The sequence below is a fragment of the Candoia aspera genome, chromosome 4, assembly GCF_035149785.1.
Source record: "Candoia aspera isolate rCanAsp1 chromosome 4, rCanAsp1.hap2, whole genome shotgun sequence".
In the NCBI taxonomy this organism is placed as follows: Eukaryota; Metazoa; Chordata; class Lepidosauria; order Squamata; family Boidae; genus Candoia; species Candoia aspera.
Window position 1 is genome coordinate 71,725,327 of NC_086156.1, and position 22,826 is coordinate 71,748,152.

The following is a 22,826-nucleotide window of genomic DNA, read 5'->3' on the forward strand; positions in this document are numbered from 1 at the left end:
ATGCCTGCTTTTCAGGAAGTGATTCACAGTCACATCACAGTACTTCTTGAACAAAGTCATGTACTCAACAGCTTGTACACAAGCTGGTGAACTACGCAGTAACAGGCTGCTACGTATGAAGAAAGCTTATGCACCTCCCTCTTATTATATATCATGCTGTTTTGGACTAAACAAAACATGGATGATTAGTTATAAAAGTTTCTGATCCTAAGATGTAACAACAGGGAGTTAGAACAACCTTCCCAACTTGGTGCTTTCCAGATGCGTTGGGAATATAAATTCCAAAATGTCCAGCCAACAGGGCCATGCTGAGAATTCTATGCACATCAGTCCCCATATATCCAGAGGAGGCCAAATTAGGCAAGACTGAGCAACGCATTATGCCCTTTAAGCTCCTTTCCAAATGGTTCACCAGAAGACAGTTTGGAGAAGACAAGATACACTCTTAGAAACAAATACAGTAGCTAACTCTTGCAGTGTTTAATTTGGGATACAGTAACAGTATGGGACATGCATCATGACACATCTCTGACACATGCAATTCTTCTTCTCTGTACCAAAAAAAATGCTTGGTTTATGACTTCCTACAGCTGCTTCCTACAGAGATAACAAGGCTTCCAGGCATGCTTGTTTCACAACCCACAGCTCCCTCTTAGACACTTTACCTCTTTCATATCTAGTACTAGCTCTCTCTGCAGTATTAGACCACTGATAATTTTTTTCTGCTGGTACTGGCATGCTCAAGAAACAAAGGAGGGAGATTATTATATTATTAAACAGTCCTTAAGGAACAGTACGGCTGAATCTTTCCCCCCTTCCCTAATTGCACCATTGGTCCTGATGTCCAGTCATTGTTCTGAGTTCTGTTTGCTGGCAAATGCCAGAAGAAGAGCTTCTACTTCTGGTCGTTGGCTCATCCGTGTAGCTTTGCCCTGGTAGCGTCCATGCTTCCCTGCTCCTTTTCCTTCCAGTAGTTCAGCAACTCTTGTGGGAAGAACAACAAGAAGCGTGTCAGATGTTCGGCTAGACTGGATTTTCCTTACGCTTCAGGTTCTTCATTTGCCAGTAGCCTTCCAAAGAGTACACTGAGACTATATTTTGGCTGATAGGTACTTTGTCTTACAAATGCCAGCTGGATATTTGTCTCTTTCAAATACCCCCAAGAGTCTACAAATCTTCTTTGGGCAACTGACAAAACAACAGACCAGAGCTCCATCTCCACTGGTCACCAATCTAATACCTTGGTTTTATTTCAACTGGTTTGAATGACTCACCTGGGGCCTAGTTTCTCCACTGCTTCTGAAGGCCCTGCCAGCAGAAAAAGCCCAGCTGCCTTTTCATCTCCCACAGATAAGAAAAGGAGGGTTTCCTGCTGAAAGGGTAGCATTTCAAATCAACTGCTGCTAAACAAATCCTTTAAAAAGTACTACTCTGCTCAAGGATGCCACTATATATCAATACTTAGGTCAGAATTTTCTTCTGGTGGTATGTCTAATTCATTAGCAGGCCCCCTACAATTTTTACATTTCACTGGTTCCATTCTTGACAGCCATTTCAGGGTCTTCAGAGAAGCAATGCTCTGCAATTACAGCTCAGCTTTGCTTAAATGTTAGGATGAAGATCCATATATATGATCCCTATTTTTAAAAACCTGGGTATCAGCGGAGGACTAGTTTCTATTTCTATGTCATATAATTTTTATCAAGGTACTGGAGAACTAGTGGGTAAGTAAAGTCTATTCATCCCTATAGAAGGACCAAGTGCAACAAATACTGAATCAAGCTTCAGCATAAAGAACTGACATCAGTAAGCTGGCAAAGATTTTTTACCCCTTTGGATGTAAGCTATTAACCCTGAACTTTCATCTCTTTTGCTTTCATGTCTTTATTTGGCAGTATCATATGGATAAGAATATTTTACCAGAGAATAGTTAATTTAGGATATTTTAATGTACTTATTTACATCTGTTCATTCCTTATTCCATGTTAAGCCTTAAACTGTAGCTTCTGTGGTCAATTGCCTCACTTTTAATTTCACATTGATCTGAAGCCGTATGTTCTAAAGCCCACAGTAAAGATTCAAATGCCTATTAGTTTATCTATATACTATTAAAACTCTCGTGTGTTTGTAACCTTTAACTGGGCAAAACGGTGCATTACTAGCCAACAATTTTTGAACCAAGGTACTTCAAATGGGCTAATTTACAGAATGCGTCCACAATCCAGGACCCATGACCCCATGACTCCTGTGGAATTGAAATTTGGGAAATGTTATAAAACATGTTATGACATAAAAATTATCATGAAACATTTTATGATGTAATACAAAATGTCATAAAACACTTCCTGTGGTCAACTTCTGATGTTTGACTGTGCTATATGATTCAATATGAAAGACATGGGCTATTTTCAAGGCAGATACATCTCTGAATATCTCCCTGAATTTTTAAAAACTTTTCCAGTGAAGGCAGTACATTAGAAGTTCTGCCATTGTTAAGGCATTGAGGAATCTGGTATGGAAATATCTCTGAAACGATGACCCAATGGGTCACGGGTTGTCTAGTTTATAATAAGAAAACTGATATACAGGTAGTCCTCGCTTAATTATGGTAATTGAGACTGGCAACTCCATCGCAAAGTGATATGGTCATAAAACACAACATCACGTGACCACGCTGACTTACAACAGCACTTGCGGCAGTTCCAGTTGCCATTGTTACACGAATCCCATGCAGTCACAGCATCCCATGGTCACATGATCACTATTTGTGACCTCCTGCTGGCTTCCCCATTAGCTTTGCTTGTCAGAAGCTGGCAGTGAAGGTCGCAAATAGTGATCACGTGACCACAGGACGCTGTGACCATCATAATTGCAAGCCAGTTGCCAAGCGCCCAAATTCTGATCATGTGAACGTGGGGATGCTGCAATGGTCACAATTATGAGGAACAGTCATAAGTCTCCTTGTTCAGCGCTGTTGTAACTTCAAATGGTCACGAAACAAATGGTCATTGAATGAGGACTACCTGTATCAGAAACAGGAACTTCCTTTAAATTTAAAATAGGAAATCTTCAGCAAGTCTTCATCTCAGATAAAAGTTCAGAGAAACAAGAAAAGACTCACCCCAGAGCCAATTTCATTTGCAATTATATTCATGAACTCAGAATCACCATCTTTCCTGTAGAGAAGAAAAAGATGTTTCATGATCCCCCAACAAGCTTCTTTCCTATTCTTATATTTATATAAGAAATAAGTCCAAAATTGCACTGTCATACCACTCTCTGTAACAGGTCTATCAGCTCCACAAACAGGAAGCTATCAATGCCGGATTGACTTGATAATTTAATTAGCATTAACTTCAGCTTTTTGGAGATTTAAAATACAACACACCTTTCACTTGGTTGGGCTTTCAAGCATTTATTATTAAGGGAAAAATTGAAGAGTTCTCAGACATTAAAATGTACCCGTTGATAAAATTAAGTATCATTTTGTGTGCATGGGTGTATGGGGGAGGAAGGTAACTTCAATTATCTTGAATTTCCCCTTATCTCAGACATTTGTTGGTTCCACCATACTGACTGATTATCAAGTTGGTGTCAACTCTTAGTAACCACATAAATAGATTTTCTTATGATGATTTGCCTCACTAGCCAAGCTTAAACACGAGGAGTCTCTTCCCTCACCTGTGTAAGACAAACACTGGCTGCTGAGCTGAGATTTTGAAGTTTTGTGCAGTAAGAACAGCTAAATCTCTTAGCAGATTCACATTGTTCTGGAAAAAGAAGTAGATTGTGGATGTGTTACACTCAATCCATTCCGATAGTCAGCAAAGATTAAGTGACTGAGGAAATAACAACATGGCAATCCTAGCAAGGTCTTTCTGTTTTTCAAAGCAGGGCAAGGAGGCAATAAATGTTACTGAGCTTCTCCATGATCATGCTGTATTCTACTCATCTGGATTCTAGATCCCACAAAATTTTGTGGTATGCTGGGAGGCCAGACCTTGATTGGTTTTGAAAGGCAAGTAGGTACAATCTACCTGCAACTGGCTCTCAATCTGTTCCTTCTAGAGGCTGGACACCACAGTCCTTCCAGATGAACCAGATCCATCCTGAACATTATTTGCACGCACAGTCACCTACTCTGCTATTCCTGACTGACCCACCTTCCCCAGTCATGGTTTCCATATTCTGTTACTAAACATGCCTTTCGACAAACTGCTTACCAGAGTCTTATCTCAACAGAAAGTTGATGGTGTATCTTACTGCAGCTACTGTAAAGCCAGGCTCTAAACTTTCCATGGCAGAAAATGAAGTGACACAAACGTACCTTCTGAAGCAGCTTCAGAGAGCTCTGCAGCCTTTTCACAGCTTCCACATGCTCTTCAGGACCATTCCTAAAATGACAAAGGCAAGCAAGGGCCCTCAGGAAGGACTGTATAATCTCTTATGGGTAAGCTTTGTGGAGAAATCTGAGGGATGCAGAATTGAATGGTAATAGAAATTGCTGTATGATTTGGGAACAGAATTCCTTCCAACTTAGGTGCAATTGTTGAAAGGTTTACATTATTTATCACGAACCTTAAATATACTGAAATAAATTATCTGTTCCACTTAGGTAAATAATTAGCCTATGTGCCATTAATTCTTGACATAAGAAAAATCTCAACATTCAGCTGTTTTTTCCTTCTACTACTTACATGGAATTCTCAGGCCAATAAGTGTGAAATAGTTTCTCTGCAACTATGTATAGAGGTACCCCTCTGAGGTATACAGAAAGAGAAATACTTGCTTAAGCAGTGATGTCATGGCCTTTTCAGTGGCATGGCTTCGATCCAGACTCTTCAGCACCCGATTACCAGCAAGGAAAACTAAGTTGGTTTTGTTCTTTTTCCCCTTTTCCGTACCCAAGAGCTTAATGACCTTTAGAACAAACACAAATTGGCTCAGATTAGAAGAGTTTACAAGCACAAAGAGGCAATTTTTGTTCTTACACAAGACACAGAGGCAGACTGCAGGACAGTCGGAGACTCACATCTGAGGAAATTTGATCTATAAACCCTTGAACGTAGGGCCTCACCTGCAGGTCACTGAGATTGGAGACATGTGTGCCACAACACATATTGGCATCAATACTTTCAAAGCTTATTATCCGAACTGGCCCAGTGTGGTCATCTGGCAAGCCACGGCTCCTTACCTGTAATACAGTATCTGGTTAGAGAATACATAGTATTCCTCCTTCCTCTACCACAGCCCAAACTTACCATCTCAACTTCAGGATCGCCCACAGCAAACTCTCGCACCACCACAGGGATTCGGGCTCGAATTTTTTCATTCACACTCTGCTCAAGAACTGCCACCTGATCTACTGTCACTGAAGAGGTATCTAGCTCAATAGTGCTTCGCTGACGGCCCAGCTCCCTACAATGGATAGGAGAAAGACAATATGATATATTCCCCTCAGTTGTCAGGGAGAAAATGTAGGTCCACAGAGAGGCTTCTGGCCACTACATGATCTTCTTTTGATTAAGAATTAATCTGGAATTAAATGGAGGCGGCAATCCTATGCATGTTTATCTGGGAATTACACATCTTATGAACCACTGTGTATATCTGAACTGTAGTGAAATCAGCCATTAGTCTTATTCACCAATCCAACATTTTGTATCAACATTCATTCATTCATTCATTCATTCACTGAATCTCTAGGCTGTCCCATTCAAGAACAACTCTGGGCAGCTTCTCAATGAAAAAAACAGGTAAAAATAATATCAAATAAAAAGAATAATAGTAGCCCGGAGGGAACAAAGCCAAAAACATTCACCCCATGAATGACTTAAAAGGGCCCAACCACACATTAACCCAAGGCCTGGGAGAAAAGCTAGGTTTTTAAGGCTCATTTAAGGGGTGCAGGGTGGGGAGGTTGAACAAATTTCTGTAGGCTGCAGGATGCTGTTCCAGAAGGCAGGTGGAACAACAGAGAAGGCTGGTTTCTTGGGTATTGCTTGATGACGCTGCTTGATTGACATGACCCAAAGCTAGCCAATTTTGTTGGATCATATGAGACAGGCAGACACTATAGCTGACAGATTGTCCCTCAGATAACTAGGCTGTATGCCATGTAGGGCTTTAAATGTGACTATCAGCACCTTGAATTGAACATGGACACTTACTGGTAATCACTGCAGCTCATGGAGCACAGGTGTTACATGGGCATAGCAAGATTTGCCTAGCACTGGAACAGCTGCAGCCTCTGGGTGGGCTTCAAGGGCAGTCTCAAGTAAAGCACATTGCAATAGTCCACTCACAAGGTGACCAAGGCATGGGTGATTATAGGGAGGGCCTCCCAATCTGGGAATGAGTGCAACTGCACACAAGCTGAATCTGCACAAAGGCCTTCCTGGCCACAGCTGCCATTTGTTCTTCCAGCAGGACCTGAGATTCCAAGAAGACCCCCAGATTATGCTCCAGTCCTGAATGGGGCAGAGCAATCCCATTTAGAACCAGAGGTGGAATATCCCCAGAACTGGGTAGTCCAGGAACCCACAGTCACCTGGTCTTGCTAGGGTTGAGCTTGAGCCTGTTCCCTGCCATCCAGATTCCCACAGCCTCCAGGCATTAGAATAAGACTTTGACAGCATTGTTTGGTTGGTTAGGAGTCAAGATGTACAAAACCACAGTTAACTTCTCTCAGTAGCCTCATTATTATTAAACAGAAGGGATGAAAATGTCAAACCCTGTGGCATCCCACAAATCAGGAGCTTCAGACTTGACCTCTCACCTCCCCCCCCAACATTGAGTGGATCCGGCCACAGAGAAATGAGGAGAAACACCATAACACAATGCCTCCCACCGCCAGTCCCTACAGCCAGTCTAGAAGGATACATACATACATACATACATACATATCTCATATCATATCATATCATATCATATCATGTTCCACTGAGAGATCAAGGAGGGCCGGGATGGTTGCACCACCCTTGTCCCAACATTACCATAGGTCATTAACAAGCATGATCAGTGTTTTCTCAGTACTATGCACTGCCTAAATCCAACTGAAAAGGTTCAAATTATCTGTTTCTTCCAGGGTCCTCTGTAGTTTCAGCCCAACTATTCCTCAACAATCTTTTCCAAAAAAGGGAAGCTGGAAACCAGACATAAATTGTTTGGGATGGTTGGATCTAGCAATGGTCTCTTAACAAGAGGACACACCACTATTTCCTTTAAGGCCAGCAGAACCACCCTTCACTCAAGAAGGCAGACACCAATGCATAAATTCAACCATATATATATATATATATATATCAATCAATCAATCAATCAAATTTATCACTGCCCATCTCCCACACAAGGAGGGACTCTGGGCGGTTATATCACCAACCGGGGGGCGATTACAGATCACCAACTGGGGGGGCGAGGATCTAATAAACAGGCAGACAGAGTTAACAGTCCTGAGGATTCTGTCCACTTCCTCAGAAGTAACGAGATCAAACTCTTCCCAGCTAACAAAGCAAGGTCATGCCTCTGTTACTGCAATCAACGCAGCCAGTCACAGCCCAAATCCATGCAACTTTATCTGCAAAGTGCATATTCTTCACAGCAGCCAAACAGATGTTCCTGGGGCTTGTCCTTTCCCAGCAAGGAATAGGCCATGTGAAAAAGGACCTCTGGATAGCTATCCTTGGACACAGTAAGAATGGAGAAATAACCATATTTTGCCACTCTTATCACCACAATGCAATCCCTAATATGGGGTAATATGCTTGGTTGGGTTCACTCTTCAGCTTCCTTCAAACGTACTCTAGGCATCTCTGTTAATGATTCATTTCCCAGTGAAAAGCAATGAGTCTCAAGGGTCAACATACAGCAAGAGGCCATATAGGAACAATCCGATTTAAAGCCCTTGTCACTTGCCCACTTCAAGCAGAGACTAAGGCCTCAGGCAAACAGCCCGCCATGTCCTCAGTAAATAACTCCAAGCTCCCTTGGAAACTCCATCAGGTACCTGGGGCAGACAGATCTAATAGGTCCTATCTTCCTGCAGGGAGTGGGAGAACCAGCAAGCCGAAAAGCAGAGAGTGATCTAACATGGCAAAGGACTGTTGGTAATGTCCTCCATCCTCAGATGATATCGTAACTGCCCAAGAGAAAAAACAGATAGGCCCTCAATGATTTGGGTCAGGTCCAAGGTTGGCTTGAATTCCTGAGCTGCCTCTGACTGAATGCCATCTGGGGGCACATTAAAATCCCCTAGAACCATCACTTGGAGGTTCCATTGCCAACCTGGCCACAGAATCAAGCAGCTCAAGCTGCACAACTGGTAGAGCAGCAAACTCAACTTGCTCCCTAGAATCCACCTTCAATCACAAGGTTTCACATCCATTTTACATGCAGTGTAGAGTCTCTGAAAGCCATCAACGCTTCCAAAATAACAACTGCCACCCTAACCCCCACCCATTGCTGGGTAGAAGCTGAAACCAAACACAAAACCCAAGTGGGCACATCTCTGAGAGGAGAACCTCTCCCCTACCACCACTTGGGTCTAGCCAGATCTCAGTTATACTTGCATCTTGGAAACAGACAAGCAGCCTTGTTCTACTACTGTTTCTTAACAATAGTTATATCCCCTATAATCCTGAAGGTAATATACTGCCATCAAAATTAATAGCACCGATATATCTGTGCTCCATTAATTGTTCTAGTCCCCTTTTTATATCATCTAAATTGCTGGGTATCACCAAGGTTCATATCTTGTCAGACTCTTCAATTTCATTACGGCTCACAGTTGCTTATTTTTTTATACTGAATTCTGATTTAAGATGAAAGCAAAATATTATTTATTAATCACAATATTTAATAAGCACTAGATTTGTTGGTGTATTTTTAGTTCTGTCTTAACAAGAAAACATGATGTCAAAAATTCTCAAAGTTTGTGAGGACAAAGATTTTTTTCTACCTTTTGTTTAAAAACTACCTTGTATTTTTAAGGCCAAAAGTGATGATATCTGTTCTTCCCAATGGCTTCATGAAATGTTGAAAAGTGTAATGATTGCCCTAGCCCAAATACTCAGACTCACAAGAGGCTGCTGTGTAAAATCTGATTTATTAGGGAACTAAAGGCAAATACAGAGAAAGCTGAGAATGAGCAAAAGCGCGCCAAATACAAACTTAAAACTCCTCCAGTGCACACGTATCCCACCCCGTTACATCAGCCCCGCCCGGTCCAGGTGCTAGCCAACGTCAGACGTGCTAGCCTGGGAAAGGAACCTTGAACATAACAGATAATAGAAAAACATTCCAAAGCAAAGCCAAAAGATAAGCAGTACCATCCTCCCATGAGAGATGAAACACGCAACGCATTAATGACATGAGAAACGTTACGATGGCTCAAAGGCATTGAAACGGCGAGCATGACAAAAAGATATTTTTGTAGCTGTTTTGTTTGTTTGGAAAAAAACTAAAAATCAAGCCAAAAGTTGTGGCAACTTATAATCAGTCTTGAGAGGGATATTGCAGACTGAATATATCAATTTACATGCTGGGGGAAAAGTCAGTTGAATCCAAATTACCTAGCTAACTGGGGGAACAGAACCTTCAAAACATAAATAACTGTTTTCATTATATTTCTTTACCTTCTTATTATATTTCTTTAGCTTCAGAATCTGTCAGGCATTTCATCAAAGAAAGGAAAAAAAGGCAGGTGACTTTTGCGAGTTGCCAAACGAGGAGCCCAGCTATAGCTTTACTGTCCCAGAATCCTAATGGTAAAATGATGCCTCAGTCACGTACTAATATATTCAAGTCTGTAAACTTCCTCTTAAGATTTACTCTAAGCTGCCACCCTCATGGCGGCAACCCTTAGTTTAATGCTTCTTCCCCATTCGCTAATTTTGGGACCATCTACTTTGAAGAAGAGTTCCAATGACTCAAAAGCATGGTCAAACTTTTCTGCATTTTGATTTGTCCTGATTAAAGTATTGCCAACTGTGGATTTTTATTTTTTAATGAACCACATGGTTATTTATGCTCTTTACCTGAGGTTACTGTTACTAAATACCCAGTGGTTGATCTATATTACAGGGTTTTTTTGTCTGTCGGCATTGCCTGAAGGCCTTAAATTTCTAGAGATTTTGCAACTTATCTCTGCTCCATTCCAGTTTTTAGAACACACAAGCAAGGAAGAAGAGGCAGAGTTGCATCCTGCTTACCACGATGTTGTCTTGTATCCAAACATCAGATCTGCAAGTGCTGTGATGAGATGTTGTCCTGAAATAGATAATTATTCATTATCTATTATCAATTATTTCCTCCCAATTAGGTTTTTTTTTTTTTTTAAAAGTGTTCTCTGTTACATCACCCAAATTGATCAATATCACATGGATCAATTCTTCACCTGAATGCTGCTGCATGTGGTCAAACCGCCGGTCCCAGTCCAGCACCAGCTGTACTTTAGTTCCTGGCTCAAGTGGTGTCTGGATGAAGTGTAAAGCATCTGGGCCTTGTCGGGTGACTCTGAGAACAGGGATGTCATTAATAAGTCCCCGGTCATCAGGCTGGAGAGAAGAAATTTAAAGTTACAATCTCAGCTTCGGGGGAAAAACACCCTCAAAAAGATGTATAAAAGAGACAAACTTAATTCACAAATATTTTACTTGTGGGAAGGCTGTGGGGAAAAAGTACACTGATAAATGCCATCCATTCCACAAATATCCCAAAATAATTTTTATTAATGCAAAAGAATGACAATGCATGATTGCATAAATAGGGGCATCACTCAACCATTTTTACATTATTAATTAGCTCAAGTAAAAGTTTCAATCATCATGAATCTCATACAGCAGGTTTTTAGGCAGAATTACACTGCCACTCCAGAACTTTCAAAATATGTAACACATTTTAGCTCAATTCTATATATATCTATTTTACGTTAAAACCTGTATTCAGTAGAACTTATTCTTGAATTATCTCATTAAATATCTAAATAAAACTAATACAAATAAAACATCAATTTAAAACTAAACAGAAAGTCATGTATTCCTAGCAAGTATACTGACCAATTAAATTTTTGGTTTTAAAAACAGAAAGTAGTAGTTAACCCAAAGCAATGTGTTAAGAAATATACAATAATTTACACCTCTAAAATAGTCTGATTAAGAACAATTATTAGTACCTGCCCTCCACCCTCTGGGAAAAGAATAGTGTCTTCCAGGATGACATGAAAACCTTGTAAAATTGTCTTCTTCCCACCAATTTCTGTAGATAATTCTGCAGGGCAGCAGGAGACCACCTGAGTGGAAAACTGAAGAGAAAAAGAAAGGGATCTTTAGCTTTGGGAAAGATCTGGAGGCAACCAGCACACAGAAAGTTGAGATCAAAGAGGTATAGCCCAAATGTATCATGTGCAAGCCAAGAATGCTGAACAATGAGAAAACTACATGTTTTAAATTTCTTAGGGGAAGTGCACACATCTTGTTACAATTATTATATTCAGCAAATAATGCAACTTCTATTCCAAACTTCTATTTTATTTCTATATTTCTGTACCACATTTTAATTCTGTACCACATGTTTAAGAGCCTCATGTGGCGCAGAGTGGTAGGCGGCAGCATTGCAACCAAAACTCTCCCCGCGACCCGAGTTCGATCCCAGCAGAAGCTGGATTCTCTGCTAGCCGTCTCAGGTCAACTCAGCCTTCCATCCTTCTGAGGTCAGTAAAATGAGCACCCAGCTTGCTGGGGAAGGTGATGACTGGGGAAGGCAATGGCAAACCACCCCGCTATAGTCTGCCAAGAAAACATCACAAAAGCAGCGTCCCCCCAAAGGGTCAGACATGACTTGGTGCTTGCACAAGGGACCTTTCACTTTTTTTCACATGTTTACCAGGCTTCTTAACACCCAACAAAGCCATTTTAGTACATAAATGATAGTAGTTTTTTTTTTTAAGATGTTCAAGCTCACTTCCTGTTGCATCCTAAATGCTTAGCAGAATAGAAATATCTTAAAATGAGACCAAAGAATATAGATACGGCCTCTTGAGGCACTCTTCTATAATTACAGGGAGCCACAATTCTGCTCATAGTCAGGTTCTCTGTGGGCAAAGGGCAGTCAACCCTCACTCTTCCCTTTTGCTTTGCTGGGCTTTCCTTTCCTACTGACATACAATGCATAAGCAACTGATTTTTGTATAAGCATACTGTATTATGCAAGTAATTAAATATATACTATAATAAATTACAATGCCCTATTAGTATCAGTTGCACTAGAATAAACTGTAATAAGGAAAACATCGAATGACAACAATTGTTTGGGGAGGAAACCAGGCCTACCTAAGAATCGTCAGCTGTTTACAGGACTGTTCTTTCATTTAACAGGAATAATGGGCTGTCCCGGGCCCAGATAGTCCTGCCGGTTTCTAAAAGTCTGCATCTGTTGGAGATAGAAAAAGCTAGTGGGAGGGACTCTGCAATTATTCAGCTCAACTTGCGCTAGCGAACGGGGGGTTAGGCATAGTCTTTCCAATTTTGGGTAAGGCCAGTTTGCAGTTTTGGAGACTGGAAAGATTATGCCAAGAATCCTTTTTCTAGCACAAAAGGATGAAGAGTAAAACTGCAAACTCCTTCCATATACATTGATCCGCCTCGAATTGCGGCAATGAGCACGATCCTGAGCATTCACTTCCCGCATCCTTCCGCACCTGCTGGACCCAGCTGTCCCGCTGGCACATAAACGCCATGCAGCCACCGAAGTCAGCCAACCAGGATCAAGGACCACCACCGCTCGGCGCTTTTTCCCTCCCCGAGGCAACGGACATGCGCGACTGGCGGTCTAAGGCAGGCAGTGAAGGTCACAATTGCTACGTTAGGACCAGTTTCTGCGTTTTCTAAAGCTTGCTACGTAGAAGAAGGGCGGCACCAATGTCGGCCAGTGAACGATTTGTGTTTTATGACGTAAGCAGCACCTTCAAGGGGCTGCCCAGCCAGGACGGGCGTGGGGTGGGTGGCGGAGCTTCGGGAAAGTGTGGCTGTGGTTGCTCCCTGTCTTTTTGGGGAGCGGCGCAACGAAGCACCGGTGCAGCTACCAAGCAGGGCGCGCCTGCTTTCTGTCTCGATTTCTCCGTCACATCCATTATTATTGTTGCTTAGATTTGTTATAGTCGCCCACTCCAAAAACTCTGAGCGGCTTACCGCATCAAATATACAATTAAAAACAATTAAAAACGCAACAACGAAGCGGTAAAAACGGTAACAATCCGCGATTCTTTGCTCACCCTTTCATTCTTGCGAGGGGATAGAGATCTTACCCCGCGAGCTGCAAGCCTTAAGATTAACCACTTTTAGGATTGGGTAAGGCCCTTGTTGGGGATGTTAGCGGAGACTGGCTTCATACATCGTGTTAAGGCAATGAAAAATCAGAATTGAGTCGGTTTATACAGCACGATCATACAGTGTGTAGACCCGGGACTGCAGAACTCCAAACGACTACTGAATGGCAGCAAAGAGGAGAGTTTTTCCCATCTTTCTGCTGTGTTGAGCTGTCTGAATTTTTGCAGCACAGGTCTAGTAGCCGAACAGTTTATGGTTGCTTCCTATGACATTTTGCTTGGTATTATATAGATCAGTGTTTCTCAGCCTCAGCAACTTTTTTAAGATGTGTGGACTTCAACACCCTGGCTGGGGAATTCTGGGAGTTGAATTCCACTCATCTTAAGTTGTGAAGTTGAGAAACACTGGTACAGTATAGAAAAAGGATTAAGGGGATGGGGGAGAACAATAGTTGACTGGATCTCCATTTTGGTTCCCATTTTTAAGACCAGAGAGTTCTTCCTGCTACCCTCCATGTTTGTAGCCCAGAGCCCAGATCTGATAGCCCTAACATAAGATACTTTGGAATTATGCTATAAAATCAGGTAAGGTTTAGGATAGTCACAAAGAAGCATGATAAAAAAGCTGCTTTCTCAGGAAAAATAAAAATGCTCACCATTTACGCTAACCCAAGTGACTACATCCACATAATTTTCTTGACACTGTTAGGGAAATGATTTGCTATTGCCTTCTTCCAGGATGTTTTTTGATTTCCCTGTTTAATCAACAGCTGAGGTATTCCCACGTGGTCCCCACTTCTGGCTGAGCTTCCAAGATCAAGCAAGGTTGGCTACCCAATGAGATGGGGGGGGACACACACCTATAGATGTCTGCTTGAAAGTAAAATCAGTTGAAGCTTTTATTGATCATTCTTCTTTCACAAAATGTTATGGAGAGTTTCCTTGCAATTACCCACTGCTACCTGAGTCTTGTTTCTTTCTACACCAATTAAGGATGAAATAATATGATCATTTTCACAGTATCTTTGAACTGGGAGCACTAAGAACTGGAAGATGATAGCCTTTCTTGTATTGATGTGGCAGGCCTTAGTGTCCTAGCAGTGGCAACACCAGCCAGCTACAGCTGTAGCTAGACCAGTGTTTCTCGACCTTGGCAACATTTTTTTATTTTTTATGTCCCACCTTTTATTATTTTATAAGTAACTCAAGGCAATGAACATACTTCATACTCCTTCCTCCTTCTATTTTCCCCATGTGCTGGCTGGGGAATTCTGGGTGTTGAGGTCCACTCATCTTAAAGTTGCCACGGTTGAGAGACACTGAGCCAGACTGTAGACTAAACCGGCAAGCAAAGTGGGAGGAGCTGGTGGCAGAACAGTTCCATTCTGTTGCCAAAAAACCCTACATGGACCTGTATATGTAGTGAACAGGAGCTGAGTTCTACTAGGAGTCTTTACTCTTTGAGCAGTAGCTCTGCTTTCTCCACTACACTCAGTTGCATATTGTTTTTGTTTTAGTACACCTAGTATACGTTGCTGGATTGTAAGGTTTTTTTAAAGTGGTTTTGATTCTGAAACATTCTGAGTTCAAAATGGATGGTTCTGTGTTTGAAAAATATCCAGTGGAGTTTGAGCATTCTTCTGGTTTTCATAGTTCGAAACATTTCTGGAATGGTTGAAATACTTCCCGAATAGTTGGAATAGCATCAGAATACTTCTTGTAAAGTTAGAACAGTTCTCTGGAACTCAAAACACAGCACTTTGAATTGGAACAGGGCATTTCAAGCTTAAAATGCTTGAATTTGAAACACTTTCCACATCACTAATTGTCACTGTATCTGAAATGAGCTGTTTTGTATTTTTTCACTATCTGATGTTGAGAGAAATATTATAGCAGCAGTGGCCCTTATGCCTAGTCCTTCTGAACCTAGCATCATTTGGGACTAATCAAAATCACTCTCCAAAGAGTTGATGAACTGACAACAAGCAAGAGGGTCAGATTAACAAAGTTCATTCAGAAAGATGTTGCTAACATGCTGCTTTTATGTTTGTCATCTCCAAGGAGAAAGAAACCTGCAGTGAGGCTCAGGGGACATGATGAAGGAAGATGTAGGGTCAGAGAGGTTAGGTGAAGTGAGGACATCAAAATCAGAATAGAACTAGCCAGCAGATGACATAGGCCTTGCCCTGCATTTACTCTTCTAAGCTGAAGGCAGGAGGTGGGGCTGCTATGTTGCTCATCCAGCAACAAATGTCTCCAAAGAGATAGTCCTATATGAGAGTTAAAAGTAAACCCCTGCATATTAATGTCTTGGAGCACAGTTACAGACCCTGAAAATTCTGGAGAGGAATACAACAATCACATGTTTTTCAACTTTGTTTTTCTTCTCTCTTGCTTCAATTACAATGGTGCTTTTGCATGTGGGCAGAAAAAAGGCAGTGCAGTGCCTCAAAAATGGAATGAATACATGGATAGGGCATGGATTATAGCAACTGCAGGGTCTTTAGGGCCAACTCCACTTCCAGATTTGGTGCAAAGAGTTGTTTATTAAGATAAGTAGTCCAGTAAAATTCTGCTGCAGTCATTTAACACTCATTTGAAAACATAAATGCAACTGAAATACTTTGCCAGATGACATTGACCATCTGCTTCCTTGTCCCAGGCCTTAGCCAGTACCTTCCCTAGTCCCATGTCACTGCTGACTGTAGCTGTAGCATACTTAGGTATCAGTCCTTTCAGGGATGTGTGCCTTTTCAGATGTCATCCTAAAATTATTAAGGGCATACAGAGAAAGATTAATACTTTCACTGAGAGAGGAACATATCCCAAATTTATGAAATGAAATGTTTTAAAAATGTACAGTATAGATCAACTTCTCCAACTTCTGGCACAGTGGCTTGAAATACCAGTGGGGCACAAGCCATATCCCATCCCAATTCTATGTTAGCTTGTGAATGTGGCAGCATCTGGCAAATTGCTAGTGCAGAGTCAAGCTAACAGAAGCTCAGAAGTAGTTAAAGGTGACAGAGACTCATTCTGCCCTCTCCTACATACTTACATCAAGATCATCCATAGCTGGGGGTGGACCTTTCTTGGTGACCTTTTGCATGAGCTGCAAGGGAACAAAAAGATTAAAGCAAACAGTGCTGCTATTTAATACTGAGAAATATGCATGGGCTTGGCTTCTTGTCTTTGGTCTGTTTATCTTATGATTGGTTCTTTGCCCACTGGAAAATACATCATCTTGATCTCAGAACCTTGGATATTGCTTAATACTGCATGTTTCCACATCCATTATGAAACCACAGACCACCCTTCCCCAGTCTGGTGCCACCAGGCCTCCACTATCTCTAGCCAACATGGCCATTGCTGAACATAAAACTGAAGGCCATGAATTGTGCATTTCATTTACTTTCCCTCTAGTGTTTTGAATCTATCCACAAATGGACATAATCAAGACTTAACTGTGCCCTCAAGAAGTGTTAGGCCTGTAAAGCCCATCATCTTCATTAATTGTGGCCATGCTGTGGGATGATGGGAGTTATATCTGAAGTGTACAAGGTTGGCAAAGGCTTTCATTAACTGTTCAGCCTTCAGGATATTGCTACCCAAATAGTGTAACTAAAATACTAACAGCTATTTACATGAGAAAGTATTAGAAATACCTACTAATATTTCTGTTAGCCAGTGAATAACAGTACTGAATCTGGCTAACTAGATTTAAGTTGCCTTACTAAGCTATGTGAAAAGAAGGCAGGGCAGCATGTAGACTATCACTTCTGAAATCTCAAAACGAGGGAAAGGTAAATATTATTTTCTCTTTTGCTATAGCCTTTTATCTCTTGGAGATTAACTTGAGCATAAATTTGCATTGTGAAACACTTCATGTATGAATGATGCATAAATAATACAAGAATTTATGGCATGTATAATAATAGTACAGTCCCGCCTTTGGTAAATGCTAGTTTTCTAGCTATTGCTTCTATTTGATAACATTGCTAAACAGAATCACTGCATTCTATAATATATGTAAAAGGCTCTTGTCATTCCTACTGTCCCTGTTAGTCAGAACTAGTAATGGGATGCAGAATGGCCACTGTCAGCTTTCTCAGACTTCAGCTTTGCTGACTGAGACTGAAAGAAATTTCAGAATTCTGCCTTGATCCGATAATTGGGCTCACCTCTGCATATTGTTCAGCCATGGCTGCTTCTACCTCCTCATCTCCTTCCCAATCTCGCCAGTTATCGAAGTCCACAGAGAGCCATGCTGGCTATAAATAAGATAAACAATTGCTTATGGCATGGTTCCATCCTTGCTACTGTTACTGTTATTAAAAGAAACATTTCAAAACCAAATGATAAATAAACCAATGGCATTCTAATTTCCCTATCTTTTCAACCTAACAGAGAGAGAACTGGTGCTTAATCAGAACATATATCACCCAATTGGCTATTTCCCCCTTTAGCAGGGTTCACAGCCTTTCTTTCAACAACTCTACTGGTATAAAATCAACTAAGTCATGTTAACTACCCATCTTTGACTAAAAAGCAAAACGACCAATTTTCTATCGAGATTGTTAAGCAAGCAGGACTCAGCCTTACTGATATCTCCACTTAATACTGAGATTGAGTAGTACAGGTGGTCCTTGTTTAGTGACTGCCTCATTCAATGACTGTTCAAAGTTACAACGGTGATTAAAAAGTAAATTTGCAGCCAGTCCTCACATTTACAACCTTCGCACGTCTGTAAATCAAAGGAAAGCTGAAGTAAGATCATAAGCACAGTTGTGGGTTCACTTAGCAACCACTTCACTTAATGACTGAGTTGCTGGTCCCAATCATGGTTGCTAAATGAGGATTACCTGTATGGTTCCCTAATTAAACAGGGAAGGTTAAAGGAGACCTACCTTGAAATCTTCTTTGGTGAGACGTGGCCAGGGCACTTTTTCCTTCCACTTGCGTGCAAAGAGTGTGATGGACCTGCCTGAGCGCTTATTTTGAGAATCCTGAAAGTGATTACATTTGCAGTAGAAAAATGTCTGAGTTTTATCAGTTAATTGTTCTGTAGGTAACTTGTAATTGCAATTAGTTGTATACATTTAAGGTGGGGTGGTCCTACAAATACTGATGCAGTCCACACTTGAGGGCCACTCTTTTGCCCTTATTTGCTTTAGAAGTTCTATCGATCCACACTAGTCAGGGTGATAGCTTTGTTTGGAAATAACAAGATGCCTGAGGGCACCCTTAGCATTTTTCCTCTAATATAGTTTAAAAGCATGTTTTAAAACTGTGAAAAAATGTTTGTACATCAAACTTTTTGTCAATAACAGGGAAAGGATTCTTCTATTGAATATAATATAGAAAAGGGGAGAGACACATAGTAATAAAGCAGCACAAATGAGAAAGACCAGAAAGTCCTGTTTTTAACCAATGCTTATATTTATATATTTTCATTTAAGCAATATTACAGAAATAAAATACTGGTTAAAATAAACTCTTAAAATAGAGCTCACCAAAAGGAAATAGTGGAGATATGCAATGGTATAATCCCATGGATGGATTCACTCTATCCAATACATCACTGAACAGTTGAATCTACAACTTAAAAAGACAGAAGAGTAATGCTAAGATCATCCACACCTATGGTATTATGCCACTGTTCATTAAAAAAAAAACTGATTTTTTACAGCCTAAGAGGGAAAACAGAAAATTTGCAACACAATAATTTGTTGACAACATCATGTAGATGTCTCACAGAGTTAACGAAGTGTGATAAATCCAAAAGTGTGCTTCCTGACAAAAATTTTCTTACGCAATCATCTTCTCTTATCTATGGAATTTTCTATGTAGGGGTTGTTAAATGTTGTCTCCTACTTATAACACCCATGAACAGGGTTATGTTGTATGAAAAAACATGTTCAGTGTTTTCCAGCTATACGTAGGTTTTTTTCCTAATCCAAATCTGTTAAAGAGGAAAAGAAGAATAGCTGCAATACATCTTGTAACTGTTAGTGATAACAGCTGTATAGCTGGAAGCACCCATATGCAGATAAGGAAGCACAGAAGCAGACACAAGTGTATACAATAGCACCGAATGTGAGACCCAAGACCTGCCATTTTGTATGAACTGCTTGTTGCAAGTATCTGTCTGGCAGATTACATGAAGAGACTGTAAAATGCCTTGCATTCCCTAAAAATGCCATCCTTGATAAATTAACATTCTATTCCAGTAGTAGCCCCTCATTTCCTCTAGGTGACATCTGGGGCAGCCCATCAAGGGATCTAGGAATTCCTGTCCGAAGGAACAAGACATTATTTCCCGCGTGGGGGAGATGGGCAGTGATAAAAATATGATTGATAAATAAATAAATAAATACATTTTACTGCAGCCTGACTTTGGTTCTGTTTCTGCTCACAGAGATGCATTTTTCTCAAAGAATCTCTAACTAGGAAGACAGATTTTCCCAACTGGTTCAGTTTTCAGTTGGAGTCCTGCTGCACAGAGATTTTTCAAAAGTATCTGTCAAAGAAAAATAGATGTACTCTTCGATGTTAGGGCTCCCATAAACTGGTCCTCTATTCAGCTGCTTACCTTGGAATTCACCCGGGCATAAAAGTGAATCTCATTGTACATTTCAATGCCATCGGTATTCTTACAACTGCAGAAAGAAACACGGTAAATACTTATCAGAATTTTTCTCTTGTCACAAATGCTATTCCAAATAACTGACCTGGTAGGCTAGCTATTATATTGCTTAAGCATTACTAATCCACAGTTTAATGGCACACTTTCCATTTTTAGTGAAGACTGCAGTTGTGTGAAGCGTTAAAGTCCACTGATCATGTGTGAATGAGAATCAAATGGAACATCAACAGACTTATACAGTAACACAGTCCAATGTATGTTTTTGTGGAAGTTAAGTTCCACAGTGTTAGATAGAAAATAAAGCAAGCCATTAGTACTTGCTTACCTAAGGCCAATATTTATCCTCCTGTTTTTTTTTCCTGAAATAGAAAACAATATTCTCTTACCTGAATATCACCTTGTAATCATCAAGGTCCACTTTTACATCTTTGCTGTCTTCCACGCAGAACTCAAGAAACACATACCGTAGACGGTCATACCACAGGGTCTTGGCTGGTTGTCTTAAGGAAACGAAGAATGCACGTTGGGATGGTAAAAGCGCGAATGCCATCTCCAGAGAAATGATGGAGCCTGAAGCTCATCATCATCATCATCATCATCATCATCCTGCTTTTTTAATATGTAACTCTAGGCAGCAAACATGCCTAAGAGTCCTGCCTCCTATTTTCCCCACAACAACAACCCTGTGAGGTGGGCTGGGCTGAGAGAGAGTGACTGGCCCAAAGTCACCCAGCCGGCTTTCCTGCCTAAGGCAGGACTAGAACTCACAGTCTCCTGGTTTCTAGCCCAGCACCTTAACCACTAGACCAAACTGGCTAGTTATAATACAGACAATCCCATTTTAAATTATTACAACATATGTTCCATTTTTTGTGGCTTTTATTCCCAATCAGAAATGTCTTGCATGGATTTTTATGCTTTTTAAAGCAGATTTATGTGACTCCCATTATAAAATTGTTTTATTTAGACAGTACAGAACCATCCTCTCCAGTCACTATTGCTCTGAGCAGCTGAATTGATGGAGGAGCTACTCACGGTGGTCACCAGGACCAAATTTCCTGTGAAGAAGCAGACAGTGAGGAAGAGCTACCTCCGCTTACTGTAACCAGCGGGATTGGAGAATCTCTTCTCAGAGGCCGTTGAAGCAACCGACCAGTGAGGAGCAGACCTTTAGCTCTGGAATCGGTGGTGTCGTCTGTACTCTGACTAGCCCATTTCCCTCATACATACTTGACTGTTATTAGGAAATGATAAGGCCTTAGGAAACAGTGCTGGGTTCTCCTCTGTTCATTTTCCTTCTCCATCCCCTTTTCCTTTTATGCCTTAGTAGGTTTAAACTCCAGGGCAAACTGTCTATTATTATTATTATTATTATTATTATTATTATTATTTTAACAGCTCTGGGATGAAACTGCTTTATACTGTATATGTATAATCTCCATCCATAACATGGCAATTAATGGTGAACAGAGTTTTTAATGCTGTGGCTTACAGCATTGTATGAATCAGAAGATGAACTTTTTTTCTTACCTGCTGTGTAAAGACACACACTCACACACAAACAGGCTTGCTTGTACTCTATATGGCCCTGTATTATATCCCTTCCCTTTCGGTATAGATCCCTGTGAGTTCAAGATTCCTGAGACTTGACTGAGGAGAGAAAAATACTGTGGGTTTTTTTTTCTTGGAAAGGGAATGTTAGACTGAATCAAGCCTATCCTTGAACAGGGAAGCCTGCTTGCTATTCTGTAACATATCAGAGCTATTTCTGTTTGCTCAGTTTGAAAGAGGGTACTCAAGAGGAGCACACAATGTAATATAATTGGAAAGTTGTAATAAATTGAAAGTTTAGTGCTGCTGGCACAAAATACCACATTTTCATACAGTGAATATTAGGGATCTGAGGAAGTAGGCTTCCTGCCCAAGAAGGCAAGGCCGAAGATTTTCATTCTATTTTGAGAGGATCCCAGAAGTCACATGATCAGATCAGATCAGATCAGCTGGAAGAGAAATCCAGAACAATTCCTGCCAGAGTGGTCACCACACCGCAAGCACTCACCTTGCCATGACAGCTGCCGCTTAATGTGCTCTGTGTCCTGGCTGCCGCTTATTGTGCTCCGTGTCCCCCAGCCTTCCTGCCCCGGCAGGCAGACAAACTTACTTGATTCCCCTCGGGCCAGGCGGAGCTAAATTCAGAGCTTCCCCTCCCCAGTAGTTGCTGCCCAGCACTGAAGCTACGATTCCAGAAATGTCCTGAAGCATCCTGCAAAATGTCATAGATACCATGTATCTATTTTAACTGGGTAGTCACTTTGACCGTTATAGTTCAGTTGAAAAAAAGTAAACTTTCTTGGGTATTATGCCAGTTTCAATAAGCTAACATAAGAGTAGTTATTTCTGATATTATGGCATGAACTTTTGTGGACCGGCTTAAATTTGCTTTCAAGATAAGGCACATTTGCTTAGAGAGATTACGTGCAAGATTTCTGCTTAGTAAATTAATTCTTGATTTCATTATAGAGACAAATCAAGTTGCAATTTCTAACTTTTTAACTGTGTTTGTAGGGAGTAAGCATCTACGAAAAAGTACAAATTTCCAGATAAGTGAGATTGTCCTGCAAGTATAATTCTTTTCAGTTCTATAACTTATATTATTGAAACAGGATTAACTTTTAACTCTCGTGAGTATATACATTTACTCCCTTCCTTCGAAACAATCAACATTATATATTATGTATTTAAGAAAATTCTAATTAAATCTCAGCTGAAATATGTATCCTTTCTACTAACATAGCCATGCCTTTTTCTTTTCTACCCGCCGCTCAGATTTCAGACTGAGTTGCTGAAGTTTATTTTGGG

At 40.7% G+C, this 22,826-nt stretch overlaps 1 protein-coding gene across 3 annotated transcripts; it reads right to left on the bottom strand.

Annotated features, from left to right (window-relative positions):
* Positions 1–465: 465 nt before the first annotated feature.
* PTGES3L (prostaglandin E synthase 3 like) lies at positions 466–20,517 on the bottom strand. 3 transcript variants are annotated; one of them, XM_063300466.1, is made up of 16 exons: positions 20,354–20,517; positions 19,914–19,980; positions 18,229–18,327; positions 17,503–17,592; positions 16,380–16,433; positions 11,171–11,299; positions 10,394–10,553; positions 10,209–10,266; positions 5,262–5,418; positions 5,078–5,194; positions 4,790–4,920; positions 4,328–4,394; positions 3,682–3,770; positions 3,122–3,176; positions 1,275–1,369; positions 466–984 (listed from the first exon to the last, which is right to left on the bottom strand). In XM_063300466.1, the coding sequence occupies exons 1-16, from the start codon at positions 20,515–20,517 to the stop codon at positions 849–851; spliced, it is 1,668 nt and encodes a 555-aa protein (XP_063156536.1). In that variant the 3' UTR covers positions 466–848. The 3 variants fall into 3 exon arrangements, with proteins under 3 accessions (XP_063156536.1, XP_063156534.1, XP_063156535.1); XM_063300464.1 differs by lacking the exons at positions 16,380–16,433; positions 17,503–17,592; positions 18,229–18,327; positions 19,914–19,980; positions 20,354–20,517 and adding an exon at positions 12,695–12,811; XM_063300465.1 differs by lacking the exons at positions 466–984; positions 1,275–1,369; positions 3,122–3,176; ... (6 more) ...; positions 10,394–10,553; positions 11,171–11,299 and adding an exon at positions 15,848–16,086.
* Positions 20,518–22,826: the final 2,309 nt, after the last annotated feature.